The sequence below is a fragment of the Cydia fagiglandana genome, chromosome 16 (genome assembly GCF_963556715.1).
Source record: "Cydia fagiglandana chromosome 16, ilCydFagi1.1, whole genome shotgun sequence".
In the NCBI taxonomy this organism is placed as follows: Eukaryota; Metazoa; Arthropoda; class Insecta; order Lepidoptera; family Tortricidae; genus Cydia; species Cydia fagiglandana.
In genome coordinates, this window is record NC_085947.1 from 6,197,227 (window position 1) to 6,215,793 (window position 18,567).

The 18,567-nt window shown below is 38.5% G+C and overlaps 2 protein-coding genes and 1 non-coding gene across 3 annotated transcripts in view; 2 read left to right on the forward strand and 1 right to left on the reverse strand.

Annotated features, from left to right (window-relative positions):
- LOC134672204 (dynein axonemal heavy chain 10) overlaps nucleotides 1-18,567 on the forward strand; it is a 119,635-nt gene that overhangs the window by 33,596 nt on the left and 67,472 nt on the right. Inside the window, exons 38-46 of the mRNA XM_063530105.1 lie at nucleotides 1,028-1,125; nucleotides 1,821-1,956; nucleotides 2,630-2,716; nucleotides 3,239-3,381; nucleotides 4,655-4,833; nucleotides 5,504-5,686; nucleotides 6,416-6,541; nucleotides 9,494-9,662; nucleotides 10,382-10,466. Coding sequence (XP_063386175.1) covers nucleotides 1,028-1,125; nucleotides 1,821-1,956; nucleotides 2,630-2,716; nucleotides 3,239-3,381; nucleotides 4,655-4,833; nucleotides 5,504-5,686; nucleotides 6,416-6,541; nucleotides 9,494-9,662; nucleotides 10,382-10,466 — 1,206 coding nt within the window. The remainder of the gene's footprint in view (nucleotides 1-1,027; nucleotides 1,126-1,820; nucleotides 1,957-2,629; nucleotides 2,717-3,238; nucleotides 3,382-4,654; nucleotides 4,834-5,503; nucleotides 5,687-6,415; nucleotides 6,542-9,493; nucleotides 9,663-10,381; nucleotides 10,467-18,567) is intronic.
- Nucleotides 11,004-11,122, forward strand: LOC134672357 (5S ribosomal RNA). Its single transcript, XR_010099337.1, has one exon. It is a non-coding gene; the product is annotated as a 5S ribosomal RNA (ribosomal RNA).
- Nucleotides 11,256-13,806, reverse strand: LOC134672162 (uncharacterized). The gene is made up of 3 exons (XM_063530063.1): nucleotides 13,627-13,806; nucleotides 13,021-13,232; nucleotides 11,256-11,354 (listed from the first exon to the last, which is right to left on the reverse strand). The coding sequence occupies exons 1-3, from the start codon at nucleotides 13,754-13,756 to the stop codon at nucleotides 11,256-11,258; spliced, it is 441 nt and encodes a 146-aa protein (XP_063386133.1). The 5' UTR covers nucleotides 13,757-13,806.

Below are 18,567 nucleotides of genomic sequence, written 5' to 3' on the forward strand. Positions count from 1 at the left end.
CGACATCCGGCCCACAAGGAAAGAAATATCAGGAAAGTTATCCTTTCAGCATTATTTTAGTGTTCACGGATGAAGCAGTCAGAAAATAACAGATTAGTTAGCAGTATAAAAGAATACAACGTAAAATTATTCCTAGTAGTAACTTAAATGAAATATTCACAACACTTACCCGATCCGGGGAAATGTACACAGCATAATACCAATAAGGCACGATCTAGATAGATTAAGTTAGGTAAATTATATTATTTTAGAGATATTTAGTAAGTATCTTATTTGCAAGAAATTGTCGTAAATGTTCATCAATTTTCTTCCAGTGACAGATTCCAGAAAACTATTTAAAAATGTTTTTAATTTTTTTTTTACACCGGCCAGCACAAAACGCTTAGCGCGAACGAGGTTTTAAAGCAAACCGTTACAACGTAGACGCTGATAGTCTGATAAACGTACAGTCAAGGTATTAAATATCGACACGGACAAAATGCCCAATAATATGTATACACGACCTTAGTGCGCATACATTGTTAATATGTATTTATACACGAATACCTTGACTGTATTATACAAGTGTACCTACTCGAGGCACACGCCTATCGAAAATATTTTAAAAAGTAATAAGTAATAAAATTAACTTATATTTTGCTTTCCTTTAAATTTTTCTATTTTATTACTAGATTATTTGTGACATTATCTATGAATAGGGACCTTATTGTCGTGGATGGCGTTTCCGCCATTATAAACGATGCTCCGATACAAATACAGCTGCGGCGTAAGCACCATCGACAATGATTACCCTTTAAATAGAACATTTTTTTGTGCTTTAGGGTGGTATTCCACCTGTCCAATTACTTTGTCCAATGACATTGCATCTCACTTTCTCATTAAGCAAAATGTGAGACGCAATACACATTGGACTAAGAAATTGGATAGACACCCGAGCCGAAGTTTACGCAGTGTTTAATCCCACGAGTTAGGTATAGACCATGCATTACGCACATATAAAGGTTGTCATATTTTCCTTAATGTACAGATCATGTTGGACACCGCGAAGAGGCTCAACGTCGTGGACTGCTGCTGTATCTCAGGACGTCTAGAAGAGTTCATTAATCTAGGACTAGGGCTGCAAAAGTAAGACTCTAAAATGGACAGAAAAGTTTGTTGCTTAGTAAAAACTTTCCCCCCTTGGCAGGCGTGGTTCACTCCGCGATTATGTCGCCTCGCTACAAGTACATACGGCACCAATTTTGGTGTCTAGCAGTTAGTAGTTGCCGCGCACCGCTACGGGATGGACGCCTGCTCGCGCATACGCTTGTATCTCTCGTAATAGACGTTTTGTTAGAGAGTGAACCTTCTATAACTAGTACGGGTTATTAGTGGATGGTGTAGAAGTCTAGAACGCAAAAATGATTAGTGTAACATTTTGCCTATATCGCTCTTAGTCTACATCGCAAACGGTACAGAACGCAAAATGCCTACATCATTTTCCGTCGTTTTATCTTTACGTTAGCGACGTCGACGGAGCCCCGCTGCCGCGGGGCTCTTATTTTGTGCGGTTTGAAGATAACTAACGAACCTAACCAGTGATATAAAAAAGTGGTCATTTTGCGTTCTAGACCGTTCGCGATGTAGACTAAAAGCGATATAGACAAAATATTACACTAGTCTTTTTGCGTTCTAGACCGTCCGCGACTATAGGTACCACTAGTACTATTATTTATTCTGTGGCATCACTATTTGAGGACTCATCAAATACTACACTACTACTACTCCCACTCATTACTACTCTCTCTACCCTTCTTTTTTACTTTTGTACTATTGGTCAGATGCCAGAAGTCGCTGAACGACTACCTGGACTCCAAGCGGCGGATATTCCCGAGGTTCTTCTTCATCTCCACCGACGAGCTGCTCTCGATCCTCGGCAGCAGCGAGTGCTCCTGTGTGCAGGAGCATATGATAAAGGTAGGATTCTAGCTTAAAAACACCACAACTATAACCAGCATAGCGAAATTATGAAATCTCCGGCCACATATCGTCGGGTGACAAGCAAAAGTCACTATATAAGTACTGTCAAAAAATTAAAGTAACAATGCACTTTATTACACTTGTTACACGGTTTATTGTCCAATAATTTCAATGGTGTTAGTTAGTGACTTTTGCTTGTCACCTGACGATATTATGTTAAGTAGTTATATATAGTTTCTAGGTCCATGGGGTCCCACTATTCAATATATACTATATGGCCTATATGGGTCCCAGTCCCAACGCGCATAAGTTGTTTGGCAAAAATCGTGAAGCGTCATGTCGACGTACCTAACTACTCCAGAATGTCTTCTTCTTTTCACCCTGCTAATATACCCTCTGCTGGGGTGTAGGGCTCGAATCACATTCTTCCACTGACTCCGGTCCTTAGACAGCTTGGGTAACTTCCTCTCACCCCATCCCCAATACACCCAGAATGTAACTACCTGTTCAGTCGCCATCAGATATATCGGAGCGGCCAAGGTGTTCACAATATCTGAACACGCACTCTAACGCCTTGACAATAGAGGCGTGTTCAGATATTTGTGAGCACCTTGGCCGCGCCGATATATATGATGGCGACTGTTCAATAAGCTATACAATATTGTTGCAGATGTTCGACAATATAAAAGCTTTGGACTTGTACGTGGACCACACTAATCGCCCCGTCGCTGCCAAAATGATATCTGCTGAAAATGAGGTTTTTACAATAACAATCCTTATTTACCTCGCTTGACTTGGTATTTTTATGATATTATGATATACCTACCAACCCGCAACACCAAAAGGGTACACAGATGTAGTGCATAATTGTACTCCATCGTATTTTCTCAGAAACATTCATATTTGTCATGCTACTTCAGTCAACGTCAGTACTTTCTGTACCGAGACTGACTGAAATAGCAAGACACGTTCGTACGTTTCCGTGAACTTACGATGGAAAAAAATTATGCACTAAGTACATCTGTACACTAATGTGTTTTGAAAAATGTATGATTATTTTGTATTTGTCGTTAATTTAGCTGATAGGAGTGAATTCTCTAACGCCTAATGTAATCAATAAAAACTGGCAAACTAGGAAAAGGGCCTTCCTGCGAGACAGGCATAGCCTAGTGCAGGTTTCACGGGCAATTTTCATATCTGGCAACAACTTTAGCAGTGTTTAACTAGAATAAGTTTACCTAACCTTGTTTTAATCATAATTTGTTTTGATTTTGAAAAGATAATGGAGTTCCGTAGCGTAGTGTACACCGAGGGCCGCGTCGAGGACTGGATGAACCTCGTGCTCTGCGAGATGCGGCGCACCAACAAGTTCATCACAAAAAAGGCCATCTTCTACTACGGGAGGAACTGGCGCGTTCCCAGGTACGTTTGGTATAACTACCTCGTGCTCTGCTAGATGCGGCGCACCAACAAGTTCATCACCAAGAAGGCCATCTTCTACTACGGGAGGAACTGGCACATTCCCAGGTACGTTTGGTATAACTACCTCGTGCTCTGCCAGATGCGGCGCACCAACAAGTTCATCACCAAGAAGGCCATCTTCTACTACGGGAGGAACTGGCGCGTTCCCAGGTAAAGTCTATTTCAATAGAACTTGCTAACTATGTAAACAAACCGCCATATTGAAATTGTCTCTGAATGATGAATTTACTAGTGATGGGAAAGACTCCTACTTACTACTTTACTAATGTCAAACCATATCGAATAATAAAATACCAAAAGTAAAAAACAAGTGGTTACTTATTTTTAATTAGTTTAATCACGATCAAAAGACAAATTAGTACTTAAGAATGGTGTATTGATGTATTTTATAACCGCGGCGGTAGGTACAGAGCGTGGGTTGGGTAGTGTGTACCAGGTTTATATCACAAACTTTAGTTACAACACTACCCATCATAGACAATTGTAGAATTTAAAAGAAACAAAACCGTCATTTCATCAGGTCCTAATAACCTAACTTATGAAACCATTTAAAACTTTTAATTAAATATCCAAGATACAGTTATATATTTATGTATTTTACGGAACGGACCGTTTCAATAGTGTATATGTGTATGGTTTCAATGGTATTTGATGAGGTGGTGTGAAAATTCAAAGAGAAACAGCGATAAAACAAAGTTACGTGGTTTGTTTACATAGTTAGCAAGTTCTATTGAAATAGACTTTACGTTTGGTATACGACAGTACGACGTTGGTGGTAAAAAATGCAATACAACTTGTAAAAATCTCGGATGATTCAGGAAAATTTTACAGGAAACAAAGCAAAGATTATTTTTTCTATTTCAAATGGAAAGTTTCTATTCCAATGCAAAAATATAAGATGTTTCTGTAATTTTTCCAAGTGGAAATTTCACAATTTTTGAAACCGCTTAACCCCGGGTCAGTGGGATGGTGCAAGTGACTTAGTAGCATTGCTTAACTTACGTATATGTTAGGTATGATCTTATGATTATGAACCATTTTAAGTTATATGAATCCTCCACATCCACAACTCATGGTTTATATATCTATATGAACTAAGATTGAGCACATGTATAACAGTGGCCACAGGCAAAACGATACTATATATTATACTTTTTAAATACCCCTTCTTTAGACTGATTGACTTTTCTACCAATTGTATTTATCTCAACAGGACGGAATGGATTTTAGAGTACCAGGGCATGGTGTGTCTCGCAGCCAACGGCGTTTGGTGGACGGCGGAGACCGAGGAGACCTTCATCCGCATCCGCAAGGGCAACAAGAGGGCCATGAAGGAGCATCTCCAGGACCAGAATGAGCAGCTGGATGCGCTGGTTGTGAAAGTGAGACAAGGTCAGTTGTTATTGAGACCTAGAGGGTTATTTATCACATCAAGCCACCAAAATATTTTTTCTGGGCTTCAAACGCTAAATCAAAATTTATCTGTCTCTCTCTTGTATATTCGCGCGATAGATAGGCATAAGCAGTTCGAGTTTCGTTTCCCGTGGTAGGTCTTCTGGTGATTAGGTACTTACACCACTAGTCCGACATTCGCGAACGCGAGTAGCCTTCGAAAACGGGAGCTTTCACGGCGCATTTGCCAAATTTGGGCGCAATTTTAGAATAGATAGAATTTCAATTCATATGCAGATCGATTAGACTAACAGGTCCCGGTCCAGGGGGCCGATTTTTGAATTTCGATCGCTCGATTTCGTCACTCGGAAATCGGTGGAAAACGGCGAAATGCTAATTTCTGAAATACGAGCGATAGAAATTTGGAATCTACTGGTATTTACCACTCGATTTCAATTCTATTAGTAGAATTTAAACGCCTAGAAGTGGAGATATTATTTAACGAAATCGAATGGTCGAAATCCCAGCATAAAACGAGTGTGAATATCCGAAAGTCGTTTAATGCAGTTTTACTACCTTTGATGCCGATGACAGTAATGAAGGAAAGCAAAAGAGACTTTTTCTAGTTTTGCTCATAATTTTTATACTTAATGGAATGTTTTTTCCTCAGATTTGGCGTCAAACGACCGGCTAAAGTTCAGAACAATAGCGACAATCGACGTGCACGCGCGCGACATCATCGAGAGTTTCGTGCGCGACAACGTGACGGAAGCCGCCGAGTTCGAGTGGGAGAGCCAGCTGCGGTTCTACTGGCTGAAGAGGGACGACAATCTGTGGATCCGACAGTGCACTGGTTTGTAAAACCCTCAGGTTTAAGGGCCCGGTACATATTGGGCCAGCGTGGGCCAGTTAGGGGGACGCATTTATGCGTTAGAGGAAGCTAGTGATATTGCTATACAGGATGTCCCAGAATTCGACGTCAAGCCGTAAACGGATGATAGACCAAGTCATAACAGTTATCATAAAAATACAAAAAAAAAAAACCAACTCATGTTTTTTAAAAATTATGGTCACTTTAAAAATTCACTAAAAAATCCACACCCTGTAATGGTTCTTTAACTCTTGTTACTACAAATTCCATAATTTATTCTATTTTTTTTATTATTGTGTAATCTTGAATAATTACAGGGTGCGGATTTTTTAGTGAATTTTTAAAGTGACCATAATTTTTAAAGAACATGAGTTGGATTTTTTTTTGTATTTTTATGATAACTGTTATGACTTGGTCTATCATCCTTTTACGGCTTGACGTCGAATTCTGGGACACCCTGTATAGCTATCTCATTCGAATACCGCATGGCTACGTCCCTTGGACTAGCCGGCGTTAGCCCAATATGTACAGGGTCCTTAAAGATGACGCGCCGCACTCTATAGGCGTGGCGTTTATGTGTAAGTAATAGCATGACATTAGCCTTTATTGAACGAGTCCGTTTCTACTTCAAGGTTAATTTGAGTCTTCTTATTCTTTGAGTTGAGGCTACTTAGAGTCTCTATCATGCTTCTTACCTTTTTTCTCATTCAGGAGTGTTCGAGTACGGCTACGAGTATATGGGGCTGAACGGTCGGCTGGTGATCACGCCGCTCACGGACCGTATCTACCTCACCATCACGCAGGCCCTCACTATGCAACTGGGCGGCGCTCCCGCAGGTACCACTTCCAAGTCCGCAGTGGCAGATTCGCTGTAAAGCCCAGTATACTCGGGCCTAGGGCGGCCAATTCTGACAAAAAAAATCGCTGATGATAACATGAAATACAGTAAAGGGCCAAAAAGAATGCACATCGGCAATCATCGCATTTCCGAATACAAACGAATGCTCATTTCCATGTACATCAATTATTAGGTCAGTCGTTTATCAGAATTTGAATTTAGAACTAAGTACTTTATGGTTGTTTTATTTTGATTTCACGTGAAATATATAGAGCTGTAAAACACGATGTAACTATTTTTAATTATTGCTATATTCTTGTTAGGGAAAAATAATCTTCATAAATATATATTTTATATAAGATCGACAAAAAGTGTAATATTGTAATGACAAATCTCTGTTGAACCTTCTTAAAATAATTACTTACATTAACATCCTCATGTTTTTTAAATTGGTTGGCTTCAGATAAAAAATATTTATAAACATTGTGGATAATTTCGCGTGACTGGTAGAGTAACGGCTTACCTTTTTTCCCTATAGATGCCATAGTACAAATTTAATTTTATAGGGGTTTTAGCAGCTCTATATATATATTGACTTAGATAGGCGACTGCACTCTCTCGCATTTGAACCATGACTGACAAAACAAACGTCATGGTGTGTGCGACACAGATATCGCTATACGAAGTCGAAATTAGCCGATTGCCTCTTTCTAAAGCTCGATGTGCATTCTTTTTGGCCCTTTACTGTAACTCAAAATGTAGTCAATATGATTGGTCCAGAGAAAGGCGGCTACAGGGCCTGGGGCCTAGGGCGGCAAATACTGCAAATCTGCCACTGCAAATTGTAGCATTTACCTTGGAATGACCTCCTTCCTCTGTTTATTGTATCCTAATTCTTTCATTTAGCTTTCCAAGTCCGATCGTTCTGACTTGCTTATTATGGCTCCGATCACATTATGATACTTCTTGAATTGTATCTGAAATTTACAGACTCTAATAAGACTCTTAAAGTCCGTTTCAACCCTCAGGATGCATGGGAAGACTGGGACTTCTGCCTGGCTTACTTTGGGCTATTATTTTTATAACTTTTCATATGCAATGCGGCCCTAAGCCACCTAAATACATACCTTTAGGTTTTTCCCACTATTTTATATAAATCTAGGGGAATTTTGTTAATATTATCTCTGTATTTTTCGGGATTCTTTCATTGTTTACATTTTGTAAGATGATTGACGTAACCCGTCAATTGGCTTTCAACTGTTCGGATTTCACCACTAAAAAGACTAGTATGTATACTTTCGGCAAAGGTTATTCAAAATTTTGGTAAAATCATAACTGGTACTCGACTATTTTTAAATTTCAAATCTTGTAAATCTGATTCTTTAGATGTTCTAAAGAATCAGGTATAAAAGCGGAACAACCGTCATTCTGTTCAGTTCTTCGTCAGCTCTCATCCGAGCATTTTCGAAATTAAGGGTCCGTGCGGGGCCAAGTGAGGCCCCGCACCTTCAAGAAACCCTCCTCTTCCTGGCGTAACTTACTATATAAATACTTTCACTATAAATTACAAACGCAAATCTACTACAAGCCTCTGATTTGGTGACCCTCGCTGAACGCCTGTGCGCGCCCTCCTTGACGCCGTGCGCCCTATTCGACGCCGCGCGCCTGTGCGTGCCTGTGCGCGCCCTCCTCGACGCCGCGCGCCTGTGCGCGCCCTCCTCGACGCCGCGCGCCTGTGCGCGCCCTCCTTGACGCCGCGCGCCTGTTCGCGCCCTCTTCGACGCCGCGCGCCTGTGCGCGCCCTCCTCGACGCCGCGCGCCTGTGCGCGCCCTCCTTGACGCCGCGCGCCTGATCGCGCCCTCCTTGACGCCGCGCGCCTGTGCGTGGGAACGCGTTTCCCAGGCGCTGCACCCCGGAGCACCGTGCTACCACGCTACTACAACTTCCCGGTGTTGTTGGACAATTTAAGTTCCCAGCCGTGCCATATTGACCCACCACTTATACCTGGAAAAATAAACGTTACCTACCCCTGAGTCTTTACTTTTCATTTCTTCACCCTTCATCCTTCCAGCTGCTCAGTTGCGTGCTCTACCAATTCATTGGCAGAGCACGTAACGCGACAAAATCCGGTCCTACCAGTGTGAAAGTATCCGGATCCTATGACCTTACAAATTGGTTCCGGATACAGAACCGCCTACAAAAATCTGTAGGTAATTTGACACTCTAGTGTCATTGGCGCTCCAACGAGTTTTAGCTAGATATGACCTTCCTTTTTAGGCCAAAGTGTAAAATCGAAAATCAAGCTTTTTATATACGATCTTCTTTCGCATTACGAACATCTATACATTACTATACTAAAAGGAAACATTTTTTTTTAACTTGCATATATCTTTATTTATTAATCAATAATACATTAATATATTTAAAAAAATATACAAAATTAATACCTTAAAACCTAAAGGGACTAAAACTAAACGAACTAACACTAGGTACTACTAAATATAAAATACCTCCCCCAAATCCCCTGCTTCTGGTATAGACCCCAGAATGCTGGCGGCATTACCTCTCTGCACCGCCAGACTCAACCTCTGCGCAAAGAAAGAGCCCGCTCTGTGGTCCCCCGAGACACCTATCAGACGTTCCGACACCTTTTTAATGAATTTTTTGGCGTCTAATAGGAATGTCTATCTCTTAACGTAAAGTTGACCTCGACGCTAAACGCGACGATCTGAAAGCACGCCAGCCCGCTTCCATTCACTACCACTATGTGGCAGGTGTTTTCACGTGCCCTCAATATGCGCGGGGGTTCACCTAAAATATCGGCTACGTCAGCCATATTCGGGCGCACGAGCGCCGAGCTAACTTGGAGTCGAAGTGGTCGCCATGGTCGAAATCGGCCGGAAGGAAGGATCATCAGCACTTAGTCGTTCATAGTCGGTTTCCTTTTCAGGCCCCGCCGGCACAGGAAAGACGGAGACGACCAAGGACCTGGCGAAAGCCATGGGGCTCCTCTGCGTGGTCACCAACTGCGGCGAGGGCATGGACTTCCGCGCCGTAGGGCAGATCCTGGCCGGGCTGTGCCAGTGCGGCGCGTGGGGATGTTTCGACGAATTTAACAGGTCATTGGATTATTCACTTCGACAGAGACGACCAAGGACCTCGCCAAAGCATTAATTTTTAGGGTAAAAACGGGACCCTAATTACTAAGACTCCGCTTGTCCGTCTGTCCATCTGTCAATCTGTCTGTCTGTCCGTCATCCGGCTGTATTTCATGAGCCGTGGCTCGTGATAGTTAGGTAGTTCAAATTGTCACAGATGATGTATTTCTGATGCCGCTATAACAACAAATACTAAAAACAGAATAGTAAAACGTGTTTTTGCCGTTTTTTGCGTAATGGTACGGAACCCTTCGTGCACGAGTTGACTTGCACTTGACCGGTTTTTGGGACTTCTCTGCATGGTCACTAACTGCGGCGAGAAGGTCATGGATTTTCGCGACTGTCTCCATTAATCTAAAATGGGGTTGGCCGGTGGAAGTTTTTAGCAGATGGCGCCATCATAGCTTGCCCTGTCAACCCCTAGAATTGTGTCAATTTTTTGGTTTTTTAATACCCTGGATGCCAGCTCTTTAAGCCAAATCTCATAGAAAAAGGGGCAAGCTATGATGGCGCCATCTATGCAAACCTTTGACAGTTGCCAACCCCATTGGTGATTCAATTTTGTACTTGTGGGCGCTAGATGAGATTGACGTCAATTTAATTTCTGATCAAATTGTCAATTTGATTGTCCCGTTTGGACGCCAACTTAAACTTATTGCAACGATGTACTTGTTCCCCAGGATCGACATATCTGTGCTGTCCGTCATATCCACGCAGCTGCAGTGCATCAGGAGCGCCTTACTAATGAAGCTCAAACGATTTACGGTGGGTAGACTCTGTGGGTCCAATACCCACAGTAACAACAAAACAACAACACACAACAAGAACTCAACACAACACAACAATACGACACCACAACAACAACAACAACAACAATACAACATAACAATAGTAATTTCGTTTTTTTTAGCATTAGAAAGAAGGTAAGCGATCATGCATGACATCAATTAAAAGAGAATAATTGTTTTATTGAAAACCGCTTTTTAAAAATCAGTAGCTAATATTACTTATGAAAGCAGAAGAATATAAATGATCGAATTAGATTCATAATTGTTACATATTTGCCGTGACTTATTTTTAAAACGTGTTTTTAATTAAAATACATGACAAGATGGTTTACCTTTTTTCAAATGCTAAAAAAACGAACTATACTATATACTCGTCTCTTTCCGCATAGACTCTTTACCTACTGTGTGTTCTTGGTTGCTAAAAATAGGCATTTTATTTTTATTCACAATGATTGAGGAGTAATAAAATAAGCGTTCGATATGGAGTTTCATTACAAATTTCAATACTGTAGTTGCCAACGTCCATACCACGTTGAATACACCGGTTCTCGTCCGATCACCGAAGTTAAGCAACGTCGGGCGCGGTCAGTACTTGGATGGGTGACCGCCTGGGAACACCGCGTGTCGTTGGCTTTTTGCCTTTTTTAACATTTGTAATTTTTTTTTGTCATTTCGCTCTTATTTGATTTCACTAACAACGACATTAGGTAATGGTAACAAAAATATTATATATGTAGTATTGTTCCTATACAAAGTATTTATTTTATTAGGTATTATTTTCAACAGCTTCGAGTTCAGCTAAAATTAGATCTTGAATCTTAGATCTAAGTCTTAACTTACGCACCAAGGGAATTTTGTTCATATATGGAATATTAATTAATTAATTAAGCCTTTTTATTTCCTTAATAAAATTTGATTAACAATGGTATTGTGATTTGAGTGCATGCATTTTTATAAATTTTAGATTAATAATTATTAAAAAAAATTACAACACAAATAATAAATAAATAAAATTTTTTTTTTTTCAAGGACCTCTTCATAGAGTAAAGGCCTCCTCCATTTTTCTCCACATATCTCTGTCGTTAGCTTTATCAGTCCAGTTTTTTCCTGCTGCTTTTAAAATCTCATCGAGCCATCTCTCCGCAGGTCTGCCTCTGCGTCTCTTGCCTGCCGGTCCCTTCCATAATGTTATGTTTTTGGCCCTATATATGGAATAAGACTTACAAATAATTTTTAAGAAAAAAAAACCGACTTCTATGGGGGCCGGTGAAAGATTATTGTAGATGGTATAGGTATACTATGTAGAAAAGGAGGTAAAACCACCCACTTTTCTACTAGCATTTCGCTTCTGTAAGGGTCGTAGTTCTAGCCTAACCTAACCCACTTCTCTGATAGCAGTTCGGTTCTGTGAGGATCGCAGTTCAAACCTAACCTAACCCACTTAACGGCGCATGCGGTGCGGTGTACGGGGGTTTAAGCGGGAGGGGCTAGTAAGATTGGCATCATCATACTTATATACTTACACATTTTATGGTAGGTAATCATAGTGGTTTATTTAGTTAAGGTATCATAGTGGTTTTCCGGGTCAAGGTCCGGGTCCGAGTCCGGGTCTGAGTCCGGGTCCGAGTCCGGGTCCGAGCCCGGGTCCGAGTCCAGGTCCGGTCCGGGTCCGAACCGGATCCGGTCCGGGTCCGAACCGGATCCGGGTATGAGTCCGGTTCTGGGTCCGAGTCCGGGTCCCAGTCCAAGTCAAAATCGAAATTCGTAATCACCAAATGTGTACTATGCGTCGTTGAAGAGTTCTGTTCTGATCATCATCAGCAGTTCCACTTCATCAAATGCAACAGTTTTTAATGAAAATGCTTAATTTTCTGATGTAAATACAAAAATTTCTATACGCATGCCTTTAATATTTGAGGAGTTCCCTCGATTCCTCATGGATCCCATCATCAGAACTCGAGCTTGACAAAAATGTAGCTTAAAAACTGAACTTGCTTAACAAACATAACGAAGAGGACAAATCGCCAACCGTGAACTATGCGTCGTTGAGGAGTTCCGTTCTGATCATCATCAGCAGTTCCACTTCATCAAATGTCACTTTTTTGGATGTATATGCTTGATTTGATGATAAAAACCCAAAAATCACTATATGTATGCCTTTAAGATTTGAGGAGTTCCCTCGATTCCTCATGGAACCCATCATCAGAACTGGGTTTTGACAGAAACGGGACCAATCTGTATACATATACATTCAATCAAAAAAAAAATTACAAAATCGGTCTAGTAATGACGGAGATATGGAGTAACAAACATAAAAAAAAAAAAAAATAAAAAAAAAAAAAAAAAAAAAAAAAAACATACAACCGAATTGATAACCTCCTCCTTTGGGATTTGGAAGTCGGTTAAAAACAGCATATCATGATTTTTATCCTTTTCACTCTCGAAAATCTTTAGCTTCTTTTTTACGAGCGGAAGTTGATCATTATCATCGGTCAGAAATCTTTTATTTTGTGGTGATTCTTCTACCATACAAGCATTTTCTTCGTATCTACGTTATCTACGCTGAAGTTTGATTCGTCTTCTGTGTTTAGTGAACGTTTTAAAAACAATAACGGCTCATAATATTGCCAGGATGTGCAGGCATTATCTGTACCATCGACATTTGAAGGCTTTTCTGAAATTTTCTTGTGTTCCTTGAAGAAATATGCTCGCATATTCTTCCACCTTGATTTTATCGTCTTGACTGCAAAAGAAAATTTGTAATAATTTACTTTACTTTTCCATCTGTCCAATATCTTGGTCCAGTCCATGTCATTGCGTCTCACTCTCTCATTACGCAAAATGTGAGACAGCATACACATTGGACAATGAATTGGACAGGTAACATATACTTTTTTATATATGCCTCTTAGGTATACTATACGTCCCACTGCTGGGCATAGGCCTAGGTACTCACATGCGCGCGAGGGTTTGGGCCCAATGCGGGATGGGGACTTCACATGCACCTTTGAATTTCCTCGCGGATGTATGTATGTTTTACTCACGTCTCACGTTTGTCACAAACAACAACAATTTGAGTAACATGTGACCTTCAATTTGCACATACACTCACAAATAATTAAATATGCGCTACTAACCGTCTCTTTGCAATTCGTAAGCGACTTCCTCCCACAATTTCTTCAAAACCATCGCATTTTTGTGAAGGTCGCTGTCCGGATTCCACAGGGGCTCCCTTTTGTACACAGCTTCTATCAATGCGTCGTCCATTTTGATATTTGTTAGCGAATTTGTTTTGTAGACGCAAAAACCATGTGTCTCCTTCGCTACACGCCAGACGACTAGCCAGACTAGCCAAGAAGCGATGATATCTGGGGGCGGCGGGCGTTGAACCTAATATGGAAAATTCTAGAACTATTTTATCTGGTGTTGAGTTGAGGTGTTAATGCTGCAAAAAGTCTTTTTGTAATTTATGTAACTATAAATAGTAGTTTTTGTAGTCGTTAATTTTATCTGTAAATAGTAGGTATTTTGCACTTAAGTATTAAGGTGGTTCTCCTTGCTCGATTTTCATACAACTTTCTTGGCACCCTAGCTCCTATTATATAGGGTTTCTTCACTTGTATATGTAATGTTTGGGTAGTATATATATTTCTGTCTTCGCAGAACGTAAAAAAATACTAGATTTTGATTAAAATTATTAAGAAAAAAGCCTTTGAATATTGGTAAAATTTTGCCTCATTGCTTGTTTGTGTGAGTGATGCTTATAGTATCGGTGTAATTCTAACATGGCGACTTCATTTGACAAGTAATCATTTTTAATTTGTCAAAGGTGTAACAGATGGCACTTTAAAACCGCAACACAGATTACCTGTGTATTTTGTTTTATTTTCACTCAATAGAGGGAGGTATATTTAATGCACAAAGCATGTTACGAGTATACCTACTCATTTAAGAATCTCCTTTCTGATATAATTTCATTCCCAGATTTAATATAACTTAATAATTATTATGATTATTACACAATAAAATACATTAATATATTTATAGAAAGGTCAGTCCAAACAATCATTCGCGTTACGGTCGTCCACCGAAAACCCTTGTGAATTCTGCTTTCGTTTCGGTAAATGTTCTCTGGAAAAGCCTATATTTATTGTAACAATGATTTTTAAACTAAAATACCTAGCTATATTTTTCTCAAAAATATATATAGTAGTGGACCCTATAATGGACGTGGAACCAGTTATGGGACAAAAAACCACAAATCCTCTAAAATAAGTATCTAAAAATAGTTTATAAACACTGTCTGTATATTATCATAAATATGAGTCTTAGAGCTGTTTCAATTTAAAGTTTCATTAAATTTGGTTATTTTTTAAGAAATTGGCGTCAACCCAAAAGTTGTCGTGTCACTGAAAAAAAATACCACTACGAATTCTTAACAACTTCGCTAAGAGAGGTGAGTTAATTTATTAAATTTTAATTAATTAATACTCGATGAAAACTAGAATGTGTTTTGTTAATTGCATTTACCATGAGATAATGTATACAACACACTATGTTGTGACTCCACAGATGTAAAAAAAATAGTGGTATTTGGCCCAATCCCATTATAGGAGCTGTAAAACTGCATGCCTCCTATAATGGGACAATTGACATTATAATGCTTGCCATGGCATAATTTCATGTTTAAACAATACAGAAGTAAAATGTAGTTACGAAATACGTCAACCAGGAGGTATTCTCGGACTTCGCATAAATTAATATCGTTTTTCCAAACTTTTATTTAACTTGCCCTGTTAGTTTGTGTGGGTCAAATTTTGGTAACTGAATTTGAGCCACTTTTCGATTTCCGATACAATTGAATTTTTTTGTAAGTACGTAATTAAGTATGCAAATCTGATGATAATGCAATATTATATATGATAACATCGACCTGATCTTATGATGGAGACAGGAGGTGGCCATGGGAATTTTATCGAAATAAACCCTAACTAATTGTGTTAGGTATATTAGAATTGTCTCGATGGATCTAATACAATAATAATTGGCTGTGGAAAGAAAAATACATTCATCGATAAAAGCTTATACCAAAAATTGATTTTTTTGCCATAACTTATACCCCATTTCAATATTTTATACTGATAGAGCAATGTCCATTATAGGGGGCCCATTACTGGATCCACGTCCATTACTGGGGGCCCATTACTGGAGCTTTGGTGTCCATGACTGGAGAAGAAAAAAACATAGTTTTAATTTGTTAAGTATGTGGAAACTCATTGCAATATCTTTGATACAACACGCCTAAAACATGAAAGACGGATAGGACTTTCATCTTTTAACACGCTAAGCGGTAGACCAGTTACATGTATAAGGGAAATATCATAAATACTCCAAATTTCTTCTTAAATGTCCCATGACTGGTGCTGTTACTATAGGTATGTGGAGAAAAATGTCATCTTCTTGTAAATAAACAAGATTCTATAATATCTTCTGCTTGTGCATAACAATAACATTAGTAGATGATACTTTTAGGGTTCCGTACCCAAAGGGTAAAACGGGACCCTATTACTAAGACTTCGCTGTCCGTCCGTCTGTCTGTCACCAGGCTGTATCTCACGAACCGTGATAGCTAGACAGTTGAAATTTTCACAGATGATGTATTTCTGTTGCCGCTATAACAACAAATACTAAAAACAGAATAAAATAAAGATTTAATTGGGGCTCCCATACAACAAACGTGATTTTTGACCAAAGTTAAGCAACGTCGGGAGTGGTCAGTACTTGGATGGGTGACCGTTTTTTTTTTGCTTTTTTTTTTGTTTTTTTTTGCATTATAGTACGGAACCCTTCGTGCGCGAGTCCGACTCGCACTTGCCTGGTTTTTTTTCAAAAATGCTGCCTTTCACCCGAGTTAAAACACTCTACTTTTCATTTCGCATACGAGGAAAGTAAAATGCATGTGTTTTTTTAAATACATTTTTATAGTAGGTATTTTTGAGAGTAGGTATTTTTGAGAGTAGGTATTTTCAATTAACAATTTGGCCAAAAGTAATTTATGGAATGGGGAGTCAAATATCAGAATGGAAATTGTATAACAAATCCATTTATACCCAAATTTCAATTGCTTATTGTAAAAAGAATAATAAAATCGTACTTGTAATTGGAACCTAAACTGCTCTAGTGCAGAAACGTATCATTTCCTGCACACCTTTTACAACAACAATGACCCTCTTTCATATATTCGGTCAAATTGTGCTTTTTGAAAAACTAATTATAGCCAGCCTTTTATGAATGTAGTATGATACCTTAGGGTATGGTGCTTTACGCACACTAGCGTCCCTTCCCCTCCCCCTGACGCAACCCACCCTTTTTGCATGAAATATGTCCCGGTTCACAGTTTTTTACATTTTTTGAGGAAAGTATACATTTTAGGAAAAAAAGTGTCAATGAAAGAAATAATCCTTAATAAATTCTTAATAAAAAAGGTCATATTCATTTTTTTTATATCATGCACCTAATTCATGTATTAGCTTGTCAAAATTCGAAATAACATAGTTTTTACTTAGGGTTCGAAACTCATTTATTATACACGGTGTAACATGAGGAAACTGAATAATTTTAGCAGCGTATTCCTGATCACATTTAGAGACAAAAATGTCCTATAAACTTTTTTGAAATTCGCCTAGTTTCAGAGTTAATACCAATAAAAAAAAAACAAGTTTCTATTGTTACATAGTTCAAAACGCCTTTTTGATGGCGATGTTGCTACTATGGGATTTAGTCTAAATATCCTTATTGATATGTCAAAAAGTGACAAGTAACACTTTACAAAAACTAAGTTTTACGAAAAAAAAAACCATTTTAAGTGACAATTTTTTGTATACAAATTCATTCATAAAATTAAAAAAAAAACCAAAAAAAATTTTTTTTTTGGCGAAATTGACCTAAACACATATTACATCTTTTCCTTTTTTTGACCTCATGTATACATTTTAGGATAAAAGTGTCAATGAAAGAAATAGTTCCTTATTAAATTCTTAGTAAAAAAGGTTATATATTCATTTTATAACACTTATTATACAAGGTGTCCTCAAGAAATGCGAAAGATTTTATTTCTGAGGTCAAATTAAAAGAAGGAAAAAATGTTTGTATGAGTTTAGGTCAATTTCGCCGAAAACAATTTTTTTTATTGTTTTTAGGGTTCCGTACTTCAAAAGGAAAAAACGGAACCCTTATAGGATCACTCGTGCGTCTGTCTGTCTGTCCGTCTGTCACAGCCGATTTTCTCCGGAACTACTGGACCAATCAAGTTGTAATCTGGTACACATATGTAAGTTTGTAAACAAATGAATTTTAAACATGGGGGCCACTTTTGGGGGGTAAATGAAAAAATTAAAAAATAAAAATTTTCAAACTATATCATGTTACATATCAAATGAAAGAGCTTATTGTAAGGATCTCAAATATATATTTTTTATAATTTTCGAATAAACACTTTAGAAGTTATTCAAGAAAATAGGCAAAAAATGACTATTCCCCCCTCCCCCTTTATCTCCGAAACTACTAGGTTTAAAATTTTGAAAAAATACATAAAATAGGTCTATGATGACAGGAAAACCTATTAGAAATGTACAGTCAAGCGTGAGTCGGACTTAATTACAGTTTTTGATCCGACTCCTACGGATTTTTTAAAGATTTCACTCACGTTTCGCATAAATAATGTTTAGTTTTAAGTTTATAAAATACATATGTATGTTAGTCTGTAAGGTATTTGTAATATGGGCCTTGTTCCCTGAATTAAATATCTAAATAAATAAATAAATAAAATAAAAAATACATTGTTAAAAATTGTGTAATATACGGAATCCTTGGAACGCGAGTCCGACTCGCACTTGGCCGCAATTTTTTAATTTTTTGAGTATATATGTATGTACATAAAAAGTAAATGTTATTGGTAAACTTGTCAGTTAACATGGATTTTTACTTTTTTTTCGGTAAACATAGTTTTTGCAACGTGTTACTTAATTGTCACTTTTTGACATATCAATAAGGATATTTAGACTAAATCCCATAGTAAC

Coding starts and splice junctions, on each gene's coding strand:
- LOC134672162 (XM_063530063.1), bottom strand. CDS start 13,756: ATGGACGACGCATTGATAGAAGCTGTGTACAAAAGGGAGCCCCTGTGG. Junction 13,233..13,626: donor TTACGAATTGCAAAGAGACG/GTTAGTAGCGCA, acceptor TTTCTTTTGCAG/TCAAGACGATAAAATCAAGG. Junction 11,355..13,020: donor TAGATACGAAGAAAATGCTT/GTATGGTAGAAG, acceptor ATTAATATTCCA/TATATGAACAAAATTCCCTT.